This window comes from Mauremys reevesii, linkage group 4, assembly GCF_016161935.1.
Source record: "Mauremys reevesii isolate NIE-2019 linkage group 4, ASM1616193v1, whole genome shotgun sequence".
NCBI lineage: Eukaryota > Metazoa > Chordata > Testudines > Geoemydidae > Mauremys > Mauremys reevesii.
In genome coordinates this window covers 28,389,656-28,415,858 of record NC_052626.1, presented here as the reverse complement: position 1 = coordinate 28,415,858, position 26,203 = coordinate 28,389,656, and the positions used below count along the sequence as shown (strand labels likewise).

The window sequence follows — 26,203 nt, the reverse complement described above, 5'->3', positions numbered from 1 at the left end:
CTACACATCAGGCCCTTTCCCTGTGCTATCCGATCCATTCTAAAGCCATTTTCAAAACAAATTATTTTGTAATCTATGAAACTATTTTTTTAATTTGCTATCCACCAATTTGTCAACTTTGTAAGCTGCAGTTGCTATTGACAAATTATCTTACTGTTTCCACAAGGTTAGGAAATGATAGTGATGGTGCTCTTAACCCTTGCTTACACTCTAAAGTGACTTTGGGTTCAAATCTAATCAGTTTTCTTTTCTTTTCTTTTCTTTTCTTTTCTTTTCTTCATCAAAAGGTTATGCCATATTAACACAAATACAAAGTTGATAAACTGCAGCATTCTTTCAAGGAAAATCTATTCCAAAGGGACATAAATCACATTTCACTAGAGATGAAATTTCATCTGTTCCAATTGAAGAAATCTGCAGTGCTTTCTACATTTTGGAGCTATAGCTGCCTGAACTTAACTGCTAGACCTTAGCCTTTTTCAATAGGGCAGTTCACCAAAACCAGCTAGTTTTTTTGACATCACACTGAATCCCTCTGAGTTTGCTGGTTAGTGCTTTTTTGCCACTGGAGAGTGGGAATCTGTGAAGGAGATCTCATGACTAGAAAAGAAGTTACTTACCCATAATCATAATTCTCCAAATGGGTATCCTCCTCGACAGATCTACACTCACAAACCTGATGTCTTTTGTCATACATTTTTATGTCCAACTTAAGGTCTATGGAACTGAAGTGGGGATGGGAGCCAGACACATTTTAATAGGTGGAACTCTGCAGTTCTCAGTGCAGACATCAATGCAGGCACATGTTTAAGCAATCTAGAAATTTACATTTCAATGTCTCCCGAGGTCCATGAGGAGGCACATCCAGAGAATGTGGCTCTCACACATGATTATCCAGAGAGTGTGGATCTGTGGAGGAGCTACCCATTTGGAACCTTGAGTTGTTGGTAAGTAACCCTATTTATGTTGTGTACCCAGTGAACATATTTAAAATTGAAATCAGATGCTTTCTATTCCTACATAATCTATGTTGATTTTTTTAACTTCAGCTTAACATTGCAGAAACGTACATCTCCAAAGTGCCAATTCAGCCCACAATTTAAAAACCTATTAAGTTTGGAAAGTGTGTCAGATAGATAAAATCAACAATACCACGTTCTGTATTGCACTGTTTGCAGTTAGCCCTTTTGTAGTTAGAATGTACTAACAATCTTGTCTTTCACCTAAATCTTAGCACAAGGGGCAGGAGGTGAGATGGGAGCTTCTTCATAAATAACTCTAAAAAGGGGCCAGAATTATCTGTGCTGTCTTTAGAGCCTATCTGTATCCTGGAACTCATGTTTTGATTCATGCTCTTTAGGTCCAGTTTCTTCTGCCCTCTTTCTTAATTGTTTGGTAAAGTCCTCCTCTTTTTTTTTTTTTTTTTTTTGAATGACTGTAAGAGGTGTAGTTCGAGAACCAGATGTTTATGTGCTTGCTTATTCTGATCCCCAATACCATTCTGTTATAAGACCATAGGCTGACCTTGTTCCTTGGCAATACTCCCAATAGTGTTGATGGAAGTTGTACAACGGCAGTATACGGTATGACCCTTAATGATAAAAAAATGCAACCTATCCTTATTAAGGAATATGAACATTTTATTATACTGGTAGTTGGTAAGCTGCCCAGCACAGCTTAATTTTACTTGGATAATGGGCATCCTGGTAGAAACATCCACAGCTATAAACGCCCACAGCCAGCTCTTGAGATGAATAACAGTTTTCCTTTAGCTCAACTACTTTGGAAAAGGGTACTTGCACATACAGTCTGACTGGTTGACATTTCTGTACTGAGACTTCATTATTGTTCACCTCTTATTACGTAAATGATAAATGCACTAATCATCACATGACAGTTGTAAGCAAGTCATAAGCCAGGATTATCTTTTGTCTGTCACGTTTATGCCTGTAATTTGTGTGTGGTTTTTTTTTTTTTAAGAAAGTCTGTTGGAGGCTTATTTTTGGTTTTTACTAAAGAGTTAGATAATATTCTTTGCTCTTTCATTAAATATAATTTGTCTCCCAATATGTATGTTAAAAAAGAACCAAATAAGCATCTGTGAAAAATATCAACTGACAGGTTGAGCTTGAACAGTCTAGAGAGAAAACTAAGTATTACCAAGGTTGGATTCACAAGTAAAACATGCATCATATTTTAATAGCAAATTAGGCAGTAAAACCACTTAAAAATGTCATTCTAGTAATATCCAGCAAAATGTACATATTGGTAGTGAGTAGTGTGACTCATACAGGTTACACATAGCAGATGTTATGATGTGTCTAAATGACTTTGAAAGATCTAGTTAGATATGGCCTTTAATTTTCATTCTGACAACGGGGGTTGGATTAGATGATCTCCTGAGGTCCCTTCCAACCCTAATAATCTATGAACTGTCTACAGATGAACACCTGTTCACATTTTCGCTACCATATCATCATCATTAGGGCCCTACCAAATTCACAGCCATGAAAAACGCGTCACGGACTGTGAAATCTGGTCTTTTGTGTGCTTTTACTCTCTACTATACAGATTTCACGGGGGAGACCAGCGTTTCTCAAATTGGGGGTCCTGATCCAAAAGGGAGTTGCAGGGGGGTGATCACAAGGTTATTTTAGGGGGTGTAATGGTATTGCCACCCTCACTTTTGCGCTGCCTTCAGAGCTGGGCAGCCGGAGACTGGTGGCAGTTGGCTGGGCACCCAGCTCTGAAAGCAGCGCTCCTTCTCCCCTCCCTCCCCCCAGCAGTAGCGCAGAAGTAAAGATGGCAATACCATACCGTGCCATTCTTACTTCTGCGCTGCTGCTGGTGGTGGCGCTGCCTTCAGAGATGGACTCCCAGTCAGCAGCCACTGCTGTCCAGCTACCCAGCTCTGAAGGTAGTGCCGCCTCCAGTAGCAGCGCAGAAGTAAGGGTAGCAGTACTGCAACCCCCCTTACAATAACCTTGCGACTCCCCCCACAACTCCTTTTTGGGTCAGGACTCCTACAATTACAACACCATGAAATTTCAGATTTAAATAGGTGAAATCATTAAATGTGTTTATTTAAAAAATCCTATGACTGTATTATTGACCAGAATAGACCGTGAATTTGGTAGGGCCCTAATCATCATTATTATTAATATTTGACTTTGGAATAGGCACTCTGAATGAGTTTCTAATAAATGAGGTTGGTTCATGATAAAGTTGAGTATCTATAAATAGAGAAGTGTTTAAATAAATAACATAATTTATCTTTGGCTGTTTTTATTAAGAGGCTGTACTATAAAATTTTATGTATGTTCGATATCAATTGGTGATGGAAATTTAAATAACTTTGTGCAATTTGGTATCCCTTCCCAGGTGTACAAAATATTTATCTCTCTAAGCCATGAATAACTGAAATGAATGCTGGCTGGTTTGTTATGACTTTTTCTTACTATACATAAAGAAAGCATCTACCCCTAAACACAGAAATAATTGAACAAGACCCACAACTAAAAAGCGTAGTAAAATTGTAATGTGTGCTACATTTTTTCCTTGCTAATCAATGTCAAACATTATGATTCACTTTAATTTATTTGTCTTGAAAGCTTCATATTATTATGATTTGTAAGACACATGAATTTGTGAAGATGTAGTTTAAAAGAGATTAGAGTATCTCTAAATGATTGCTGTTAAGAGGAAGTGATTTAAGGGTAGTTTTGTATCTAACTTCTTATATACTGGTTCCTAGGATCTGAATAAACATGGGAATTTTCTTTTAATGTATTTCTGGCTCATCCTTTTAAATAAATACCCTTTCTGATTATACAGGAGGTCCTGCATGTTGCAGGGGTGGAAATGCAGTTAACAGCTGCTGTTGCATTTTTGACTATTCAGCAAGAGGAGTCAGTGTCCATTCATACTTATTCCCACTCCTTCCTACACATCATTCTACAGAATCTGGAACACAGGGATGCAGGTCAGGATCATGATGCTATGCTGATAACTGATTGGTTCTTTGTGATTTATGTTCCCTTAGTGGCTGTACAGTACTATTTAAAATAATACATGCAATCTATACCAATTTGTGAGTTTATTAATTGATGATGTTTTTTTGGACTGGCTTGCTGTATGTAAGGTTTTCTATATATTGACCTTCCTGCAGACTGTTATTTTGCTGAAAGTTTCCTTCAATTTGAATAAAACAAATACATACATTTCTGTTTGGTGCATGAAATCCTGCGGTCCTTAGTCTAAACTTCCAGTGGATTAATTGGAATCTGTGCCTAAGCAAGCACAAGTACGGACTACAGTATTTTCTTCATAATGTTAAGACTTTCTTTTAACTTCTTGAAAATTATTTTCTTAATACAGGAAAAATAAAAAATGACTCTTGCAGCAAAAATAGAAAGTGTTACATAAGTAAATTAAAGAAAATAGCATGTTATTTCTAAGTGGAGGAAACTGTCATCTTCAAACAGTTGTCCAAAACCAAGTAATAGAATAATTCTCCCCTCCCCAAAATGCAGGCAAAACCTGCTTTTCTAATGAAATATATGCAAACAGATAGAAGTGTGTAACTATTTTGGAATGTAACTATGTCATTTAGAAGTATAGTTCATTGAAGAGCTGACTGCACCAAATCAGAAGTTGTTTCATATAACTGACCTATAATAGCAGCAAAGAGTCCTGTGGCACCTTATAGACTAACAGACGTTTTGGAGCATGAGCTTTCGTGGGTGAATACCCACTTCGTCGGATGCATGTAGTGGCTACATGCATCCAACGAAGTGGGTATTCACCCGCGAAAGCTCATGCTCCAAAACGTCTGTTAGTCTATAAGGTGCCACAGGACGCTCTGCTGCTTTTACAGATCCAGACTAACACGGCTACCCCTCTGATACTTGACCTATAATATAACATATAGTCCATTTGTGTCTAACAGGTGTCAGTAATGCGTGGCTAGAAACTCTTCTTGCTGTAATAGAAGTCTTGCCAAAAGAAACTATCAGACATGAGGTAATGTTATTTTTTCCTGGAAACATTAATGGAGAATAGATTAAAGATTTTTATGAATAATGATCTGATTTTCAAAAGCTTGGAGTACCTGCAATTCCTATTTGCTTCAACAGGAGTAACGAATCCCTGGAGAAAAATTGGCAAGAAGAGATTCATACTATTTCTTTTCCCTCCTCCTCCTCTGGGTTTTTCCAAGCAAGGGACCCTTTGTGTGAAAATTCCTCAAATAATATCTATAAATATGCTTATAGAATTTATTCTCTAAATAAAAACACAAGAAGATAGATGTAATGTTGCTAAGGTGTAATGGCTATAACTGTGATGTGAATCATAAACTAGAATTTGGGCTGAGATACATTTTGTATTTACTATAGTTGGCACTTAATATTAAAATGCAAGGTTCTTAGTAGTCTTAATGTGTGCATTATTATGATCACAACCTAATTTTGTGGAAAAAGTAATTGACATTTGTATTGTGTACTTCTAGACTTTTTAACAACAGGAATACATTTTTTACTGTTAAATGTTTCCTCTCATTTTTTCCATATAGATCCTGAATCCACTTGTTTCCAAGGCACAGCTTTCCCAAACACTTCAGTCTCGCTTAGTTAGCTGTAAAATATTGGGAAAATTAGCTAACAAGTTTGAAACTCATATGTGAGTAGTTTGTGTGTATGTGTTTCAGATTTAATGTTTATCATGATGTCTTTGCCAGTGGATAATATTACAAGAAGTAGATTTACATAATTGTCTCTATTGTACAAAAATTGAATGCTTTTGTTCTTACAGATCCATCCATCATAATACTAATTAACTATAAGCGATGTTCATTAGGTAGGTCACAGTACTCAGCATGTTCAAACATTGCTGTTGTCGTCAGATTTCAACTTCCCTGTGTACATTCTTTGACCCAGTCAAGAGGTTACCTTGGGAGCACCATTTTTCATGTCATTTCTCCAGATTATCGTTCTGTGTAGGAAGGTCCACAGATCTAAAAAATGTTTTTTCAGCCTGCTTGCAGCTTTTGGAGGCATAACCATGCGTGCCTATCAAAAACAACAGGAGAGCATCCCCATTCCTGATGAGCCTGACAGTTTAATTCTGTCTCCTCACATGCAATCAGACTCTTCCAAGCCTTCCTGATGTATTTCATTAAAATCTATTTTAAAATCTCCAGTAAAGGAATTAGTAAACTTAAAACTCTCTTGTCTTAAAGGCAAAATCTTGTTTCTAAATTTTGAGTTGTGTGGCCAGATTTCAGAATTCTTTGCTTGGGATTTTCTTCTTGTCATAACTGCATGGGGGACACAGCAGTAGCCAACTGCTGTTGACCTGATCTCCTCCACTTCCAAGACTGAAAGTCAGTGATTTGGACAGCAGTGCAGAACCAAGAAATACCTAACAGGAGTAGAAGTCCTAGAAGCTATCTGCACCACAACATCCATACTACCTTATTTACCTTCTACCATCAGTTTAATCAGCCCTGTATTAAATAGGCCCTTTTCAGCTAGCTTTTCCTGTGCAGGCAATATTAATAACCATGCCTCAGGATTGTCTAGCTGAGACATTAGTGTCCTCAGAGCCTTCTCAGGGTCTTATCAGACTCCCAGAGTCTCCAGGTTCAAGAAAAGGGTTCCCTTGAGATTACCATTCTGGGCCAAGTTTCAGACCCCAGGTCCCTCTACAGCAAGGATCTCAAACTCAGATCACCACGAGGGCCACATGAGCACTAGTACATTGGCCCGAGGGCTGCACTGACACTGACACCTTTTCATATACAGGTACAAAAGCCCGCTGCCCCCGGCCCTGCCCCCACTCCACCCCTTCCATGAGGCCCCGCCCCTGCTCCACCTCTTCCGACATAAAACTTGCTTAAGTGGGCAGCTGAGTGTTCCCTGTTGTAGGGGAATTTTTAGATGGCATAAGGTTGGTATAGCTGACTCTATGTGACCCCTCATTGCTGTACCTGTCACTGGGATGTGGGTGGAATCTTTTCTTGGGGATAGTTGCAGAGCACAGCAGTTGCACTTCCTCCAAGAGTGGAATGTATAAAGGTGGCCTTTGACTCCTGCTTAGGTTCTACACTAAGCATAGTTTGTGATGACCTGATGATTGTGCAGTTGGGAGGGCTACTTATACTTTGACAATTGGCTGATTTCTGGTCTAAACTTTTATTTTACCAGAGCCAGTTAGGACTGGGTAAAAGAAATGGGAATGATTACCTTTACCAAGCTGTTGTTTTTTCCGTGAAAAAGGAAATCTAAATAGTGTGTGCATTGGCCTTGGCCTTTTTTTGTGAGGCTGCTTTTAATCTAGCCAAGATGTTACAACTTAGCATACCATAAAAGGTAAACAAGTGGGCCATGTGGCGATGTACTTGAAGTGAACTGCTGTAAATTATGCCTAATTTCGTTCTGTTAAATGAAGTTATTTGGAAGACTAGATGCAACCATAGAGAAAACTTCCAACCTCAGAAGAACCTTCACTTGTACATAGAACAGAATGGGGCTTTCTGTCGTACTGTAAGCATGCACAGACCGTGGCTTACAGAGGATCTAAATCTGATTCCTGGAAATCTGAAATCTTAGAAAGATCAAGTAAAGCAGCTCATAACTCCAGCTGCAAGTAAAGAATTGGACATCAGAATCCTTACGTGAAGGGGAGGGAAGCTCCTATGGTTCCAGAATGACCAAAATTTTTTATTACCATTAATAATAGTTGACTTGGTATGGATGCTGGGTCAATCTGCAAATAATCAATTTGCAAGATTGAAGCCTTTGGGTACGTCTACACTACGGGACTATTCCGAATTTGCATAAACCGGTTTTGTAAAACAGATTTTATAAAATCGAGTGCGCGCGGCCACACTAAACACATTAAATCGGTGGTGTGCGTCCATGGTCCGAGGCTAGCGTCGATTTCTGGAGCGTTGCACTGTGGGTAGCTATCCCGTAGCTATCCCATAGTTCCCGCAGCCTCCCCCGCCCCTTGGCATTTCCGGGTTGAGATCCCAGTGCCTGATGGGGCAAAAATCATTGTCGCGGGTGGTTCTGGGTACAGCCTCACCCCTCCCTCCCTGACAGCGGCAGACAACCGTTTCGCGCCTTTTTTGCTTTGCTTGGTGAACCGTGCAGACGCCATAGCACAGCAAGCATGGACCCTGCTCAGCTCCATACCGCAATCGTGGATGTTTTAAACACCTCGCGCACTCTCGTGCAGTATATGCTGAACCAGGACCTTCGAACCGAGGCGAGTAAGAGGCGGATACGGCAGCGCGGCGATGACAGTGATGAGGACGTGGACACAGAATTCTCTCAAACCGCGGGCCCCTGCGCTTTGGAGATCCTGATGGTAATGGGGCAGATTCTATCCATTGAACGCCGATTTTGGGCCCGGGAAACAAGCACTGACTGGTGGGACCGCATTGTGTTGCAGGTGTGGGACGATTCCCAGTGGCTGCGAAACTTTCGCATGCGTAAGGGCACTTTCATGGAACTTTGTGACTTGCTTGCCCCTGCCCTGAAACGCCATAATACCAAGATGAGAGCAGCCCTCACAGTAGAGAAGCGAGTGGCGATAGCCCTGTGGAAGCTTGCAACGCCAGACAGCTACCGGTCAGTCGGGAATCAATTTGGAGTTGGAAAATCTACTGTGGGGCTGCTGTGATGCAAGTAGCCAAAGCAATCACTAAGCTGCTGCTACAAAGGTTGTGACTCTGGGAAACGTGCAGGCCATAGTGGATGGCTTTGCTGCAATGGGATTCCCTAACTGTGGGGCGATAGATGGAACCCATATCCCTATCTTGGCACCGCAGCACCAGGGCACCCAGTACGTAAACCGGAAGGGTACTTTTCAATGGTGCTGCAAGCACTGGTGGCTCACAAGGGACGTTTCACAAACATCCACGTGGGATGGCCAGGGAGGGTTCATGACGCTCGCGTATTCAGAAGCACTACTCTGTTTAAACGGCTGCAGCAAGGGACTTACTTCCCAGACCAGAAAATAACAGTTGGGGATGTTGAAATGCCTGTCGTTATCCTGGGGGACCCAGCCTACCCCTTGATGCCATGGCTCATGAAGCCATACACAGGCAGCCTGGACAGTGGTCAGGATCTGTTCAATTACAGGCTGAGCAAGTGCAGAATGGTGTTGGAATGTGCATTTGGCCGTTTAAAGGCTCGCTGGCGCACATTACTGACTCGCTCAGACCTCAGCCACAACAATGTACCCTATGTTATTGCTGCTTGCTGTATTCTCCATAATCTCTGTGAGAGTAAGGGGAGACCTTTATGGCGGGGTGGGAGGCTGAGGCAAATCACCTGGCCGCTGATTACGCGCAGCCAGACACCAGGGAGATTAGAAGAGCACACCAGGAAGCGGTGCGCATCAGAGAAGCTTTGAAAACGAGCTTCATCAATGGCCAGGGTACACTGTGACTGCTGTGTTTGTTGATGAACACCCAACCCCCTTGATTGACTCAGTCCCTGTAAGCACCTCCCCCTCCCCCTTCGAGTACAGCTTACTTATGCAAATAAAGTCACTTATATTTAAAAAGCATGAATTCTTTATTGATTCATTATAAAACGAGGGAGAGAAGTAAGGGTGTGCTTTGGGAGGAGGAAAGGAGGGATGGAGAAGGCCATTAAAAAAATTCAGAGTAACGGCATCCTTCTGGTTGGGCTGTCCACAGGGGTGGAGTGGGCGGGTGCAGAGCCTCCCCACGCGTTCTTACGTCTGGGTGAGGAGGCTAAGGAACATGGTGAGGGGGGAGGGTGGTTATACAGGGGCTGCAGCGGCACTCTGTGATCCTGCTGCCGTTCCTGAAGCTCCACAAGACGCCGGAGCATGTCAGTTTGATCACGCAGCAGCCCCAGAGTTGCATCCCGCCACCGCTGATCTTCCTGCCGCCACCGCTGATTTTCCTGCCGGTCTTCCTGTCGCCACCTCTCATCTCGGTTGTCCCTCCTGTCCTCACGTTCACTGGCCTCTTTCCTGTAATTTGAAACCACGTCCTTCCATTCATTCAGATGAGCTCTTTCATTGCGTGTAACTTCCATAATATCCGAGAACATCTCATCTCGTCTTCTTTTTCCTCCGCCTTATCTGTGCTAGCCTTTGGGATGGAGGAGGGATGGTTGAAAAATTTGCAGCTGCATGAGGGAGATAAATATTTAGAAAGATACATTTTACAGAACAATGGTTATACTGTTTCACAGTGAACATCACTATTCACCTAGCACATGTGATTTCCCTACAAGGTCGCATTTTTCATCTTAATAGTGACCGCTTGCAGCTCTGGGTTTACAGATCTCACAGACACATCAGGTCCAGGCATCAGAATTCAGCTTGCATGCAGCCATGGTAAGCCACTGTCTCAGTGATTTACCCCTCCCCCCCAACGCATGGCTAATACCACGCTAGCTCCCTGCTAATCACCCACCTTCCCCTCCCCACCCACGGTGACCAAACAGAAAAGATCATCGGCATTTCACTCCTCCCCTCCCCGCCGCTACGTGGAGGAAAGTGTCTTTTTTAAGCTGCTGCATTCCACGAAACCAGTAGAAAAATGGCCACCCCCCTTACTTAAATTCCTGATTTTTAACCAGGTTATCCTGAACGATATCACTTTGCTGAGGATAACAGAACAAGATAAAGAGCGGATGCTTCTTGAATGCCAGCAGTCCCCGGGACCATACGCTGCGATGCTTTGCCACGCAATGATACCTGATTACTTGCTACATGCATGGCATGGTAAAGTGTCCTACCATGGTGGGCGGAACAAGGATGCCTTGCCCAGAAACCTTCTGCAAAGGCTTCTGGAGTACCTACAGGAGCGCTTCATCGAGATGTCCCTGGAGGATTTCCTCTCAATCCCCGGACATGTTAACAAACTTTTCTAAGTAACTATACTGTCTGCGAATGTATCCCAAGTCCTCAGGGCAAATCAATCATTAAAAAAGGCTTGCTTAAAAAACACTGTTTGCTATTTGCAAAGGTACACTCACCAGAGCTCCCTTCCAGGGCGTCATTCTCTGGAATAGTTGCTTGTGAGGGCTGGGAGCAGGGTAATTCCGTCAGGGTGATAAAAAGCTCCTGGCTGCTGGGGTTCACGGAGTGCTGTGTGCTCTCTGCGAGGTCTTCCTCTTCTTCTTCCTCTTCATCTTCCCCGTCTGCATAATCCTCAGACATGGCAGAGATTACAACCCCCACCTCGGAATCCACGGTCAGGGGTGGGGTACTTGTGGCGCAGCCCCCTAAAATTGCGTGCAGCTCAGCATAGAAGCGGCATGTTTTTCGACCTGCCCCAGACCTTCCGTTTGCTTCTTTGGTTTTCTGGTAGGCTTGTCTGAGCTCCTTAACTTTCACTCTGCACTGCACGGAGTCCCTGCTGTGGCCTTTATCCGTCTTAGAAATTCTTTCAAATACTTTTTCATTTCGTCTTTTGGAACGCAGTTCTGTTAGCACTGAATCATCTCCCCATATAGCGATCAGATCCATTACCTCCCGAGCGGTCCATGCTGGGGCTCTTTTTCGATTCTCAGGAGACAGCATTGTTAACTGTGCTGATGAGCTGTGCGTGGTCACCTGTGATGATGAGCTCTCCACGCTGTCGAAGCAGGAAATGAATTTCAAAAGTTTGCGGGGCTTTTCCTGTCTACCTGGCCAGTGCATCCGAGTTGAGAATGCTGTCCAGAGCGGTCAGTGGTGCACTGTGGGATAGCTCCCGGAGGCCAATACCGTCGATTGCGGCCACACTAACCCTATTCCGATATGTTAATACCGATATTAGCGCTACTCCTCTCGTCGGGCAGGAGTACAGAAACCGATTTAAAGAGCCATTAAAATCGATATAAGGTGCCTCCTAGTGTGGACGGTTGTGGCGTTAAATCGGTTTTACGCTCCTAAAACCGATTTAAACGCCTAGTGTAGACCAGGCCTTTGTAATGTATGTGTTTGTATAGTGCTATGAATATCTATGTTGCTGTTTTAAATAATAATTACAATATTCATGAATAGAGTCTATCTAGTGTTAGACTTCTTATTGTTTCCAGAAATCTGACTTTGATTGTAACCTTTCTGAAGACTAAACGGAATTGTTCTATTTCAATTTATTCCATTTCAAACATCCCTTCTTGGAAATACTTTCTTGGCTAGAAGAGCTTGGATACTAGAAACCCTTGAGCAGGTCTCCTTTTTTTATTTTATTTTATTGTCTGTATTGTGATAGTGTCCAAGGTCCCACTCAGGATTGATGCCCTGTTAATGTTAGATGCTGTGCAACCACAGGATGACTTGGACCTCACCTTGCATAAAGACAAGTTCATCTTCAAGATTTTCTTCCCAAAGTGGGCACAAGGTTTCCATATCAGCCTGGAGAGTCCCTGTCCTTCTGTATTCTAAGAAGTTTTTCAAGAGTCCTTAAATTCTATCTGGACTAAAATAAGAATTTTTTAAATTATAAATTCTGCTGTTTGAAACCTCCTCCAAAGAAGGGCCAAAGAGCATCCAGGACTATGTAGGTCAGGTCTTGCAACAGAGGTCCAGTGTGCACTTATTCCTACTTCATTGGGGCCTCTTCCACCTTAAAGAGTGAAAGAGATGGAAGACATAGCTGCACAAACCAGTTATTCTGATATTTTGGAAATCCATTCCTTCGACTCTGCACTTGGTAGGTCTTAGAATATCTTAACAGCCATGTTTTATTATGGACAGGACAAGTGGTTGGCAAATGGGGTGAACTGCTCAATAGTCCCTTCAGATTAGATTGATGGATCTGCAAAAACAAATTTAAAAAACCCTGTTTATCTTACAAATTAAGCTTCTGTGTTTCGCGCCCACAGTTGGGATAATGCTATCCTGTTGAGTCCATTCACATTGTGTGGACTGTATTTTTTTAGGAAAGAGCTGTCTGTATGCTGTAGCAGAATCTGTTAGAATGTAATAGAGGACTGGCCAACAACAAAGTGTATAAATGCTGATTTGGAGGGTCTTGTTTGATTTACTGGATACTGGAACAGATCAGTCTAATGTCTGGATTAGTGGACTTAAGTTATTTGCACCCTAGTTTTTAATTTTATAAAACAGCCATTTACATTAAAATTCCTATTTTGTTATGTTTGCAAGCAGCTGATGATGACAAACATAACTAGGACTTTCATTTCAATTTATACAATATATATGTATTCATACAGCAGCTGTCCAAATATTGTACTGAAGTTGGTTATTATTAAAAGTAACACTATACTTAAACAATGTTTTCAAAGGTTTGAAAATCCTTCAAATGAAATATTAACAAACTGCAGTGAATATGGATAATACTCTTCTGTGAAAATTCCATTTTGTATTTTAGTTTAGTTATAAAAATATGCTGTAAAATTCTATACTATTTATAATTATAAGCTTCAGAATTGTCAGTTGTACTTTATCACCCTGCCCTACAACACCTGCTCATAAAGGTTATAAATATGAAATGTTGCTGTATGAAGGGTCAAGTTAAGATTACTGTGAACCATTTAGAATCAGATGTGCTCATTAAATAGAGTTTACACATACTTAGTTTTTCATATTAATTTAAAATGTTCAATTTTTTAGCATTAAAAGGGAAATTCTTCCACTGGTAAAATCGCTCTGCCAAGATGTAGAATATGAAGTTCGATCCTGCATGTGTCGGCAACTGGAACATATAGCTCAAGGAATAGGGTGAGTATAACTTGAAAAATGTACTACAAAATGTAAAATATAGCTCTCAAGTATTTAGTAGTAATCTAAAAACTCTTCAAAATTTAAAACGTGTATCCCTGCATGTTAAATTATTTGATATTCAAGGCGTATTGCAGTCTCTCAATTAATTGTCCACAGCTTTCACCCACTTATGCTTTATGTAATTCAGGAATATATTTTTGTAACTGCCATGTGAACAAAAAACATTTTTCTGAAAAGGGTCTAATTCAAAGCCCCTTGAAATCAATGGGAAGATTCAGCTGATATCAGTTGTTTAATGTGTAGGTACACAAAGATGGAAGACAATCTGGAAGGAGTCCATATTTCTTAAAACTAACTGCCACTCTATGCAAAAGGATGATAAACATGTTTTGATTACTTATAGTAAATGTGAATTCTGTGGCAGCTGTTTATATAAGCTTGAAAGCTGCATTTTTTTAAAGTTATAAATATAGCACTAGAGAAGGCTCTGTTGAACTTATAGACAAGTTAAAACTTATAGTGTCTTGTCTTGATCATACACCATATAAGGTACCACAGAATCAGGGCCACAAAGATTAATTTTTTTACCCTCTGAAATTCCTATCATAAACACAGATGTAGCTGTCTCCCCCTCGGTTCTTGTCTAGGAGTTATGAACAGTACATAACATTATGGGCTTGATGCACAAGTTACTGGGTGAGTTTCGCTGGCTTTTGTTATGCAGAGAGGGGTCATATGAGATCAGGGGAGGGCAAACTACAGCCCTCAGGCCAGATCTGGCCCATCAGCGCTTTCAATCCGTCTCACAGGATTGCCAGCCCCATGGTGCAGCAGGGCTAAGGCAGGCCCCCTGCCTGTCCTGGCCCCGTGTGGCTCCTAGCCGCAGCCGGCACCAAGTCCCTGTGGCCCCGGGGCGAGGGCAGAGGGCTCTGTGCACTGCCCTTGCCTGCAGGCACCACCCCCCACAGCTCCCATTGACCAGGAAAGGAGAACCGTGGCCAGTGGGAGCTTCGGGGATGGTACCCACAGGCAAGGGCAGTGTGTGGTGGAGCCGCCTTCCCCCCCCCCTCCGCCCCCTAGGAGCCACTGCTGGACAGGCTGGCCACTTCCGGAAGTGGTGCGGGGCCAGGGCAGGTAGGGAGCCTGCCTTAGCCCTGCTGTGCGCTGCTGCCACCTCGGAGCTGCTTGAGGTAAGTGGTGCCGGGCTGGAGCCCACACCCTGAACCCCTCCTGCACCCTGAACCCTAACTCCCTGCCCTGAGCCCCCTATCCTCCTGTCTTGAGCCCCCTCCTGCACTCTGCATCCCCTCCTGCACCCCAGCCCCTTGCCCTGAGCCCCTTCCAGCACACCGCACCCCCTCCCACACTTCTAACTCCTTCCCACACCATAACCCCCTGTCCCAGCAATACATTGATGGACCTACATGCAATTTCCCCACCCAGATGTGGCCCTTGGACCAAAAAGTTTGCTCACCCCAGGACTAGATGATCATAAATGGTCCCTTTTGGCATTAAAATATATGAACAGCACTAAGGGAGGGGATGAAATTAAAGCCTATCTTTGAAAGGTACTGTACAAATGCAGTTTGTTTTTGTTTTTTTTGGAGTACCAACGTGTGTGGGAATGATTCTTCTTTGTGTCTTTAACCCTTTTGAAGTTGGGTGTGATGAACTGGGCTGTGTAACTACTAAGCGGTTAAAGCAAAAGATAAGTATTAGTAGGATGGTTAAATTAACACTATTTCAATAAAACCATGCAGTAAAGGGACTGCCAGATTGATTTGCCAGTTACCTTTTATTTGAGATAGGAAATAAAATTAACTAGAAGTGCTTTGAATAGTTGCTGTGCAAGGGCTTTGTCCTGCAAACATTTAAGCACATGAGTAACTTTAGAAGACATTGAGCTTATTCAAATTACTCACTTGCTTAAGTGATCAGGTCCTGTGTTATCCCCTTACCACCCTCCACCTCAAAAGACAGTTTAGCATAAGTAAGTAGTTACAATGTTTTATATTAAAATAAATATTGTTTTAATATATTTTATTGGACCAGCTTCTGCTGGTGGAAAAGATAAGCTTTCAAGCATTAATTGGTCACTTAATTTTTAAGTGGTTTCTTGCAACAAGCATTAATGGTTTATGCTTAACAATCTATCCTAACTTGTATTTTGCTATGACACTCTACTTACCTTTTCCAGACCTGAAGAAAAGCTCTATTAAGCTTGAACCTTGTCTCTTCTGCCAATAGAAGTTGGTCCAGTAAAAAATATTACCTTACCCACTTTGTTTATCTCAATACCGAATGTAAATTTTAAGATCATTTTATTATAGTCCACTCTGATTATGTTATATATCAATATATGTATATCTATTAAGAGTAAAAATTGCATGGAAAATGTACGGATTGGTACAACACATTGGTAGCGGCATCATCTTTTGGAAATGACATGGTTTTATCACAAATTTATAAACAACTGATTCTTTTTTCTAGTTGTCATATTTGTTTTAAATCTTTGTCGAAAATTAAATATATCTTTAATGTTTCCAAAATGGAAATCCACAGAAACACATTTTGGAAATGTCTGTTTCAGCTTTCTTCCTGTTCCCCATCAGCTTGTGATTTCATTTTCTCTCTTCCTGCCTGCCTTCCTGGGTTTCATTTGGAATGCATTTTTACCCCCCACTCCTCACCATATGTTCACTTATTTCCTTCTTAATGCACTCTTCCACCTGTTTGTTGATATTTCTTTCCTTTGGGATTCAATCTATTGTTTCCAGTAATTTTCTCACTGAATTTCTTTGGCTCCATCAGCAGGTAGGATGCCATTATGATGCATTTGGTGTTGACAATAACGTATAAGTAACACACACTATTGTAAAATGTTATTTCCTTTGTGGGAGGGTGGATTATAAAATAATCCAATATAATATCAGTAAAATGAATTCTGATTTATGATATGTGTGGAAAGGAGGTTACATGGCAACATGTAACAAAGTCCATCAAATAATCTGTTTTATTTATTAAAATGTATGACACTACAGTGGCTATATCACGCTCTCAGAATCTCTCATTTGCTGTGACAACCTATAGAGAGGAGGCAAAAAATAAAGTTGCTAATGACTTTTTTGTGGAAGCGAAAAGTGGCTCCTATAAAGTGACCTAAAAAAGTAGGAGGATATATGGAAGAGTGTAGAAGATTTATTTCCATTCTTTTCTTTTAAATCCAAGTTAGCTATAATAGGTCCTGATGAAAAGGAGAGAAGGAAAATATGGACCTTTATCTTCTCTTCCCTCACAAAAAAAGTTCAAGGCCGATACAAGGCTGAAGAAGGAAAAATGCTGTTCTCTTTTTATCAAAAATGGCTTGCTCTTGTATTACAAAATCATACTCTGAGAAAGGAAATGAAGAAAAGTTCATCATCTTGTGGTCTCATTTTTAGCCCAAGCAGGAACAAATACACTATAAATGGAAAAACTGAAGTTTGCATAAAGTGATAGATTCTACACCAAAGCCAATTGGTAAGAGATAACAGCGTCACTAGTGGCTAACAGTCTGCACAAAGGCAGTTTAATAAAGAAGGAAAAACATTTAATAAATAATTATCAGCTGTTGAACAGTTGTTTCTTTCTCTCTTCCCCCACCTCCTTTGTTGCTTGTGTATCTGTATCCGTAAGCTGTGCTCTATGTCTAAGAGTATCTCTTCCTGGTCCCCTCTCCTGCTTTCTCCATGACTTAGACTACACTGTAAGCTCTCTAATGTAGCGCCTGTAAGCCGATGGGAGAGAACTCTCCTGTTCGCTTAACTGCTCCAGCCCCTGCGAATGAGGATAGCACAGTTGCCAACTTTCACACAGTAAATAAGCACCCCAACTTTCACAATAAGCCAAAAATCAAGCTAATCTCATTTCAAAACAAGGCCAAACCAAGCCAGTCCCTAAGAACCACAACACTTTATGTGACTAAATCCCCCCGGCTTGCAGTCTGGGACTGTGATGGGCCCACTGTGCACCCCGACACGCTCTCCCCTTCTTGCCCCTGCTTGCTTACCCTTGCCCCTGCTTGCCAGGAGCCGATCAAAAAAAAAAAAGAAGCAACAAGCTGCAACAAGCTACAAGCCAAAAACTAGCCAAAAAACAACTCTCAAGCCAATTAAGCCAAAAAGAAGCCCAATTTCTGGGGGTTTTTTTGTTTGTTTGTTTGTTTGTTATTTTTTTGCAGGTTTGGCATGTCTAGAGGATAGCTATGTTGGCAGGAGAAGCTCTTCCACCGACATAGTGCTGACCACACTGATTATGTCAATGTAACTTATGTTGCTCTGGTTGGTTGTTTATTCACACCTCTGAGCAACATAAATAATGCCGATATAAGATGTATTGTAGACATGACTTCAGTTGTCGTCATCTTTAATCTCACAGGATCTAGTTAAGAGTGTGTGTATTTACGGAGAGTAAACTGTAGCAGTGATCTGTGTTTATGGCTTAAGAAGTAGTGGAATCAAGGCACTGCTAACAAGATATATCATTGCATTTATGTAAATATTGCAGCCATGCATGACATCATTCCTTTTCTTTACTATGTACTGATGCTCACTATTTCATAATCATAAACAATTTCCCAGGCATACCAAATGATGTTGACTACCCCCACTTTAGTGTCATTGTGCAAGGAAATGGATCTCTTCCATTTTGCTCATACTACCTCATCTTTCTGTACAGATTATCTAATTCCATGAAATTCCATGCCATGAAAATGTCTCTCCTTCTTCAATGTTCAAATTGATGAGAGATCAAAATCTCATTCCAGCCCTTCACAGAGCAATCCATAGCAGATGTTGAGACTGAAGTTGCCGAGACTACCTTCAACAGATATTGTTAGCAACTGGGAAAGAAGAATCCCCTTCCCTCACTTCCCTAGAACTGACTTTGAAGAACCCAACACTGATGTTGGGTCAGCCAGTCAGGCAGCCTCACAACTCCTCCAGATAATGGCAGCAGGCCTTCCATATAGAAGGGCTTACCTTTGGCCTGTGCCATCTTATGTAGTGAGGACAAGTTATTCCCATGCATCTTCAGTAGTCATGGCTCATATTTTGTCATTTATATTTAAGACCTTGCTCTTTTGTAGCAGTGAGAGTTTCTGAATACTCTTGCAGAGAACTCTTCTGTGTGACCCATATTAAATCATCATAACTCTTTGCTGTTTGGACATACAGTGCAATCTGGAAAAATCTGTTATTTGAGATAAGCTAAGTAATTTTCTTTAATCATGAGAGGGTATGATTTGTATTTTAAACTTCAGTCAGTTTTTAGCTGGCTACAAAATCTCCGGAGGTTGTTGTGTTTTGTTTTTTACTTTGTTTTGTTTTCCTGCAGCTTTTTTCAGTTTTTCCTAATTAGGAAATTGAAGAGTAACTATACAGCCTTCAGGACAAAGTTATGTTGGGTTTGATGCTATGTAAACATTGTTTTATTATTTGTCTTCCCTAACCATTTTGCTTGCTTTGCAGGACAGAACTAACAAAAAATGTAGTGCTTCCTGAATTAGTAGAACTAGCGAGAGATGAAGGCAGCAGTGTGCGTCTTGCAGCATTTGAGACTTTAGTTAATCTGCTTGAAATGTTTGATGCAGGTAAGGTCAGTTTAGAACTACTGAGCCCAACTCTGCAGCAGTTTTTCTGGATTATAGAATCTGTCTGATTGTATTTCATTGTTTTCATTGTGTAGATGATGATAAAATTATGCTTTAATTTCCATGTTCTGTCCATGTCATTAGGATTTAGTCTCTGACTTTGTTTTATTTAAAACTTTGTTCCTTTCTTTTTGCATGGTCCTTGCCCTGGTTGATTTTGGGCACCTTAACTTTCAAGTAGGAGTGAGCCTGCTGTCGCACCTTATTATCTAATGCTGTGTTGGGGGGTATAAAATGGCTCAATAAAATCTTCAGAGCATCTGATAGGAATGTTGGATAATTATCGTTATTAATTTAATTCCATAAATGCGCTCAACACTGTGCAAAACCTGGAGAAATACATAGTCCTTGCCCCAGGAGCTTACGTTGTTAGGGTCAGATTCTGATATCCTTACTCATGTTGGCTAATACCTTACTTTTTGAGTGCTCCCACTAATTGCATTGGAAGAATTTGAGGAATGAGATACTACTCGCCATGAGTATCTGGCCCTAAATTAGATAATACAGGTTGGGTATGTAATACAGATAATGGGTTCAAAATGGTGTAGGCATATTATTTAATTTTTTCCTTAAACTCACTTCTGTTATTGATGACCTCTCATTCACCAGAAATAGTATGTTTTAGGAGGAACTTCAATGAGGTCAGGGAAGTCATTTGGTACACAATGTAAAGGAGTGAATTCAAGGAATAAAGGCTAGTAAGGAAAGGCAAAAGATGAAAATAGGGAGATTTAAAAGGGATATTAAGTAGAGAGAAGATCAGGTAGAAGGAGTAAAAAAGGGAGGAGCTGAGATGTGTAGACAGTGGCAGAGTTGTACAGAACTGGAATGTGAAGACAAGACATTTGATTTTGCTGCATGGGGAAAGTGGCACATCAAATGTTGATACAGATGGATTTTTGTACCAAATCACAGTCAAGTGTTCCTCTTCAAATATGTGTCAGTGTGGATCCTACTGTAGATGTGAATGCACTTCATGTGCAATGAGATCAGTCTTTTGACTAGCAGTGTCTGTTGGGGCTGTGCCTGTGCCATCTTGTGCTCCTGTAGGAGGGCATAAAGAATGTAGCAGGTGCAGCCTTTCCTGAGTTCCCTTTCATTCCCTGTGGCAGTGAGATGGAACCCAGCAGTGACAATCTGCTACTCTTTTAGTGTTTGCTAACCTTTGTCTTGAAAAGAAAACAGCTGATTGAAGAATTCATTTTTCTGTCTTCAAAAATATACAATCAAATTATACTTTTCAAAAGAAAAAGGAAGGTTCAACAACCGTATGACTGGAGAATTGCTAACATAGTTCCTATTTTTAAGAAAGGGAAAAAAAAGTGATCCGGGTAACTACAGGTCTGTTAGTTTGACATCTGTAGTATGCAAGGTCTTAGAAAATTTTTTGAAGGAGAAAGTAGTTTAAGGACATTGAGGTCAATGGTAATTGGGACAAAATACAACACAGTTTTACAAAAGGTAGATCGTGCCAAACCAACCTGATTTCCTTCTTTGAGAAGGTAACAGATTTCTTAGGCAAAGGAAATTAAGTGGATCTAATTTACCTCGATTTCAGTAAGGCATTTGATACGGTTCCACATGGGGAATTATTAGCTAAATTGGAAAAGATGGGAATCAATATGAAAATAGAAAGATGGATAAGGAACTGGTTGTAGGGGAGACTACAACGGGTCATACTGAAAGGTGAACTGTCAGGTTGGAGGGAGGTTACTAGTGGAGTTCCTAAGGGATCGGTTTTGGAACCAATCTTATTTAATCATTTTATTACTGACCTTTCCACAAAAAATGGGAATGTACTAATAAAGTTTGCGGATGACAGAAAGCTGGGAGGTATTGCCAATACAGAGAAGGACTAGGATATCATACAGGAAGATCTGGATGACCTTGTAAACTGGAATAATAGTAATAGGATGAAATTTAATAGTGAAAAGTGCAAGGTCATGCATTTAGGGATTAATAACAAGAATTTTTGTTACAAGCTGGGGACTCATCAGTTGGAAGTAACAGAAGAGGAGAAGGACCTCAGAGTATTGGTTGATCACAGGACTATGAGCCGCCAATGTGATATGGCCATGAAAAAAGCTAATGCAGTCTTGGGATGCATCAGGCGAGGTATTTCCAGTAGAGATAAGGAGGTGTTAGTACCACCATTATACAAGGCACTGGTGAGAGACCTCATCTGGAATACTGTGTGCAGTTCTGGTCTCCCATGTTTAAGAAGAATGAATTCAAACTGGAACAGGTACAGAGAAGGGCTACTAGGATCATCTGAAGAATGGAAAACCTGTCTTACAAGAGGAGACTCAAAGAGCTTGGCTTGTTTAGCCTAGCCAAAAGAAGGCTGAGGGGAGATATGACTGCTCTCTATAAATATATAAGAGGGATAAATACCAGGGAGGGAGAGGAATTATTTAAGTTCAGTACCAGTGTGGGCACAAGAACAAATGGATATAAACTGGCCATCAGGAAGTTTAGACTTGAAATTAGATGGAGGTTTCTAACAATCAGAGGAGTGAAGTTCTGGAACAGCCTTCCAAAGGGAGCAGTGGGGGCAAAAGACATATCTGGCTTCAAGACTATGCTTGATAAGTTTATGAAGGGGATGGTATAATGGGATAGCCTAATTTTGGCAATTAATTGATCTTTGACTGTTAGTGGTAAATATACCCAATAACCTGTGATGGGATGTTAGATGGGGTGGGATCTGAGTTACAACAGTGAATTCTTTCCTGGGTGTCTGGCTGGTGAGTCTTGCCTACATGCTCAGGGTTTAGCTGATCGCCATATTTGGGTCCTCCAGGGCAGATTGGCAGAGGCCGTGTGGAATTTTCACCTTCCTCTGCAGTGTGGGACATGGGTCACTTGCTGGAGGATTCACTGCACTTTGAAGTGTTTAAACCACGATTTGAGGACTTCAATAGCTCAGTCATAGGTTAGGGCCTCTCACACAAAACCACAACTTTTATTATGCCAAACCACAGATCCTAGTCTCTATTTGGAAACGACATGAATTATTGCACTCCCTAACATAAAATGTAAGGAACAATAATGCCCATTCAGTTACAGTAATTAAAGCAGCTAGATGAATAATACTTATGGGAACTTACTTTCTAGGATGCTTCTTATTTAATTAAAAACACTGCTATGCTGCTAAGTGGCTTTGCTGGCTCTCCCCCACCCTGGCTCTATTCTGGCCATGACCAGGGTCCTTTCCAGATCTTACAAATTTCAGCCAAAGGCTAACTGGAGGGCTAGTTTAAGATTATCAAGCCCAATTTTGTGCAAGATGATTCATGGCCAGGCCCAGATAAACCAATGTGCACCCTCCATTTGAGGAGGACCCCGACAAACAGAGCAAAAAAAATTAACGGTGCTGTAGTGCAATGCCACTCACTTAAATATGGCATAGCTGCCCCTCTGTCCTGACAGAGGAGTAGCCAGCCAAACTTGAGCAGCTCTGTGACCCTTTCCAGTCTGTGTCACAATGCCCTTCACTGAAGTTTGGCCCAGCTGCACCAAACCTGAGCAGCATGTGTGGGTTACATGTGGCTGTGTAAGTGTGGAGCAAGTGGAGCTGAGCAGTCAGGATCAGGAGGAGCCAGCCTAGTCCAGGACAGGAATGGAGTGCTGGGATGGTGGGGTGTCAGTGAGTGGCCAAAAAGGTCCCTGGGGTGGTGGGTGAAGGATTGGGGATGAGAATTGGTGGGCTGTGGGATGAGAGTTTGGGGGAAAGTTAGAGATGTTGAGGGATGGTGGGGTAAGAGTTGGGATGAGTGAGAGATGATGGAGGGCTGATGGAGTTGGGGGTGAGTGGAGAATGTTGGGGGTTGTGGCCGATAAGGGTGAGGTGTTTGGGGCTGGAGTGATGTATGTCAGGTCTGATGGGATGTGTGTGTGTGCTGTCAGGATAAGTGGGGGCCGGTGGATAGTTATACATTTGGGAGCCTGTGTGTGGATTGGGTAGAATGGAGGACTGTATGGGGTGAGGTGTGTGTTGGGGGGAGATGGGCATTAGGAATATCTTGCCTTTCATCTCCCTCACGAGTACCAGACACTTTTTTCAAATACTTACAGCCTGTACTCACCTGTAGAAAAGTGATTCCCATAAACAACTACCACACTTCCATTGCAATAAGAGGATCAAAGTCTCTATTTTGTTTCTAGAATTTTATTTTGTTCTCTCTCCCCTGCTTCCTCTCCATTACTCAAAGTACATTCTAAAGCTTGCACTGATGTAACAGTGAGAAAAAATGAGACCATTGACTAGGTTCAGTCCAGGGTCTGTGCTGACAGAAAGTCTGATTAAGATTGGGGGGATTGCAGTGGCACAAATACTTGCAATCTTCTGTCTGTCAGGGGACCATGCAACAAATCAGTACACTCTAAAAGTAGGTGGTGCTTGCCTGGCAGGCAGGAAGTGTCCAGAGTGGCTGACGGACATACTGAATCAGCACCATTGTCTCGGCAGCCTCTGCTGATGGCACTCCTATAGAGTGTCTGATGAAAATGAAATCTGACCTTGACTGGTGGACAGAGGTGCTGGAACAATTTGTATAGTGGGAGTGCTGAGAGCCATTGAATCAAACTGTAAACCCTGTCTTTAATGAAAATCACTTCAAGCCAAGGGGTGCTGCAGCACTCCCCCACACCGTTAGTTCCAGCACCTATGCTGGTGGAATTCTCTCTGGGATGAAGGAGCCAGGTTGGTCCAAGGATGCACCATTTATAGCTGTAAATGAGCATAACAATTTTTGACATATGATCTTATTCTCATGTATGGCAGATACACTAGGTAAATTATTGAAGCAATACCAAGTCTTGTTCTGTGCTTTATAAAGCATGATATAGATACACAGCACTGTATACACTGGCATTGATTTTAAGTGTTGAGGATCAGCAGCGCCTGTTGACATCGCTTAGATCTGTAGATGCTTGGCACTGTGAAAATCTTTTTCTTCTGGTTACAGAATTAATGCAGGTGTTTTGTATGGCCCTTTAGCATGTGTTTGTGATGGGTTTCCCCCTGTGGTGCAACCTGGAACTGGGATACTGAGTCCTCTGTCTCATTAGCCTGGCTTCCTCTTACTCCGTGATGCTGTGACAAGCTACAATCCCCTCCAGGACTTGTACTCACACAGACACTCACACAGGCAGGGAAACACCCAGCTGCGGTTACATGAAGGCTTTGGCCATTGACTGCATGAAACAACAATAGAGAGGCTGCAGCCAATTCCTCACAGCTCCCTAGCCTAGGACCCCAGAGCTGTACTGTCTTGCCCTGGTCAAAAGCCTGACCAGTATAAATTTATTACCCAGTCCGTCCCTTCCTTGATGTGAAGAGGACAATGCCCCAGCCCCTGTTCCTGAGTAGATTCCCCAAGCACTTCAAGCAAACCACACTGTTTTAGGTAAAATAGAAAACAGATTTATTAACTACAGAAAGATAGATTTTAAGTGATTTATAAGTAATAGCAAACAGATCAAAGTAGATTACCACAAGTAAATCAAAAACACAATCTGAGTTCTTTAAACTGGACAGGATTTGAATCAAGCAGTGTCTCACCCTGTTAGATAGTACAAACAGTCCACCAAGCTTCCATACACAGGCAAGCTTCCTTCTTTCCTGCCTGGGACCCTGCTCCCCCAGTTCAGTCTCCGTTCCTTGGTGTTTCCAGGTGTTGTGTTGTATGGGCAGTGAGGCCCAGTGGTCATGTCAATTCCCCTTTTTATAGATTCTTCCATCTTGCTGGAAAGATATTTTGCCGTGATCTGAGTCAAACAGTTCCCATTGTGTAGTGCTGTCTCTGAGAGATTTCCATTGTTCACAGTTCCTGGGGTAATCCTTGTGAGTGTTTGTATTCTTCTCTATGGGCCATCAATGTTGTTTGGCCTTTTATGGTTGTACCTGAAAGGCTTCTTGTGGGTGTTCCCAACCTCACGTGTTTCAGTGGCACATACATAGTGAAACTTCATAAACAATGATAGCACATACAACTTAACAGGATATTAATGTTCAACAAATTAAGACTTTTAAAATGATACCTCACAAGACATACTTTGTACAGAACATATGATTATATTGTGGGGAGATAGCTCAATGGTTTGAACATTGGCCTGCTAAACTCAGGGTTGTGAGCTCAATCTCTGAGGGGGCCATTTAGGGGTCTGGGGATTGGTCCTGCTTTGAGCAGGGGGTTGGACTAGATGATCTCCTGAGGTCCCTTCCAACCCCTACATTCTATGATTCTATCACCAATGGTGAATATGGGGTGCAGAGTGTCTCTTTGGGGCACATAGTGTCACAGTGTTCATATTTCAGCTTTTCAGGAAAGACATTGTTGAAAAGAATATTGAAATGATATTTTAAATGCAATATTCTTTCCAAGCTGTAGCACGCTTTTCTTCCAGTCAGCACTGCCAAACTTCAGGCTTCTCACAATGTATGGGTATGTGATCCTGTATCTTTAGGAAAGTTGAGCCAGATTCTCTGTTAAGTTCATTTGGCTCAATGTGGGAGCCCAGTTATGCATCCATGATTCTCTTCCCAGCTTTGCCTCAGCAGAAGCTGGAGAGGCTTGAATTACACGTATTCTAGCCGGCAACAATTGGCGTTGTCTCCATGGGAACATCTTGGATAATTGAAGTGCACTGTTTTCAGCCATGTTCCCTATACTGAAGATTGCTGGGGTTAAGGAAAGCAATAGGAGCCAGCTACACTGGCTCTACAGTTGCAGATAATCTCCACTGCTTTTTCACCATCAAAGAGGTACAAAAGATCAAAGTGGA

The 26,203-nt window shown here is 41.7% G+C and overlaps 1 protein-coding gene across 4 annotated transcripts in view; it reads left to right on the top strand.

Annotated features, from left to right (window-relative positions):
* The window catches only part of PPP4R4 (protein phosphatase 4 regulatory subunit 4), a 108,616-nt gene that overhangs the window by 47,073 nt on the left and 35,340 nt on the right, over positions 1–26,203 (top strand). For 3 of the 4 annotated variants that reach the window (XM_039537868.1, XM_039537869.1, XM_039537870.1), the window contains 5 exons: positions 3,835–3,982; positions 4,949–5,022; positions 5,573–5,679; positions 13,615–13,722; positions 19,233–19,354. In XM_039537868.1, coding sequence (XP_039393802.1) covers positions 3,835–3,982; positions 4,949–5,022; positions 5,573–5,679; positions 13,615–13,722; positions 19,233–19,354 — 559 coding nt within the window. Of the gene's footprint in view, positions 1–846; positions 948–3,834; positions 3,983–4,948; positions 5,023–5,572; positions 5,680–13,614; positions 13,723–19,232; positions 19,355–26,203 lie in introns of all 4 variants that reach the window. The other variant, XM_039537871.1, reaches the window with a different exon arrangement.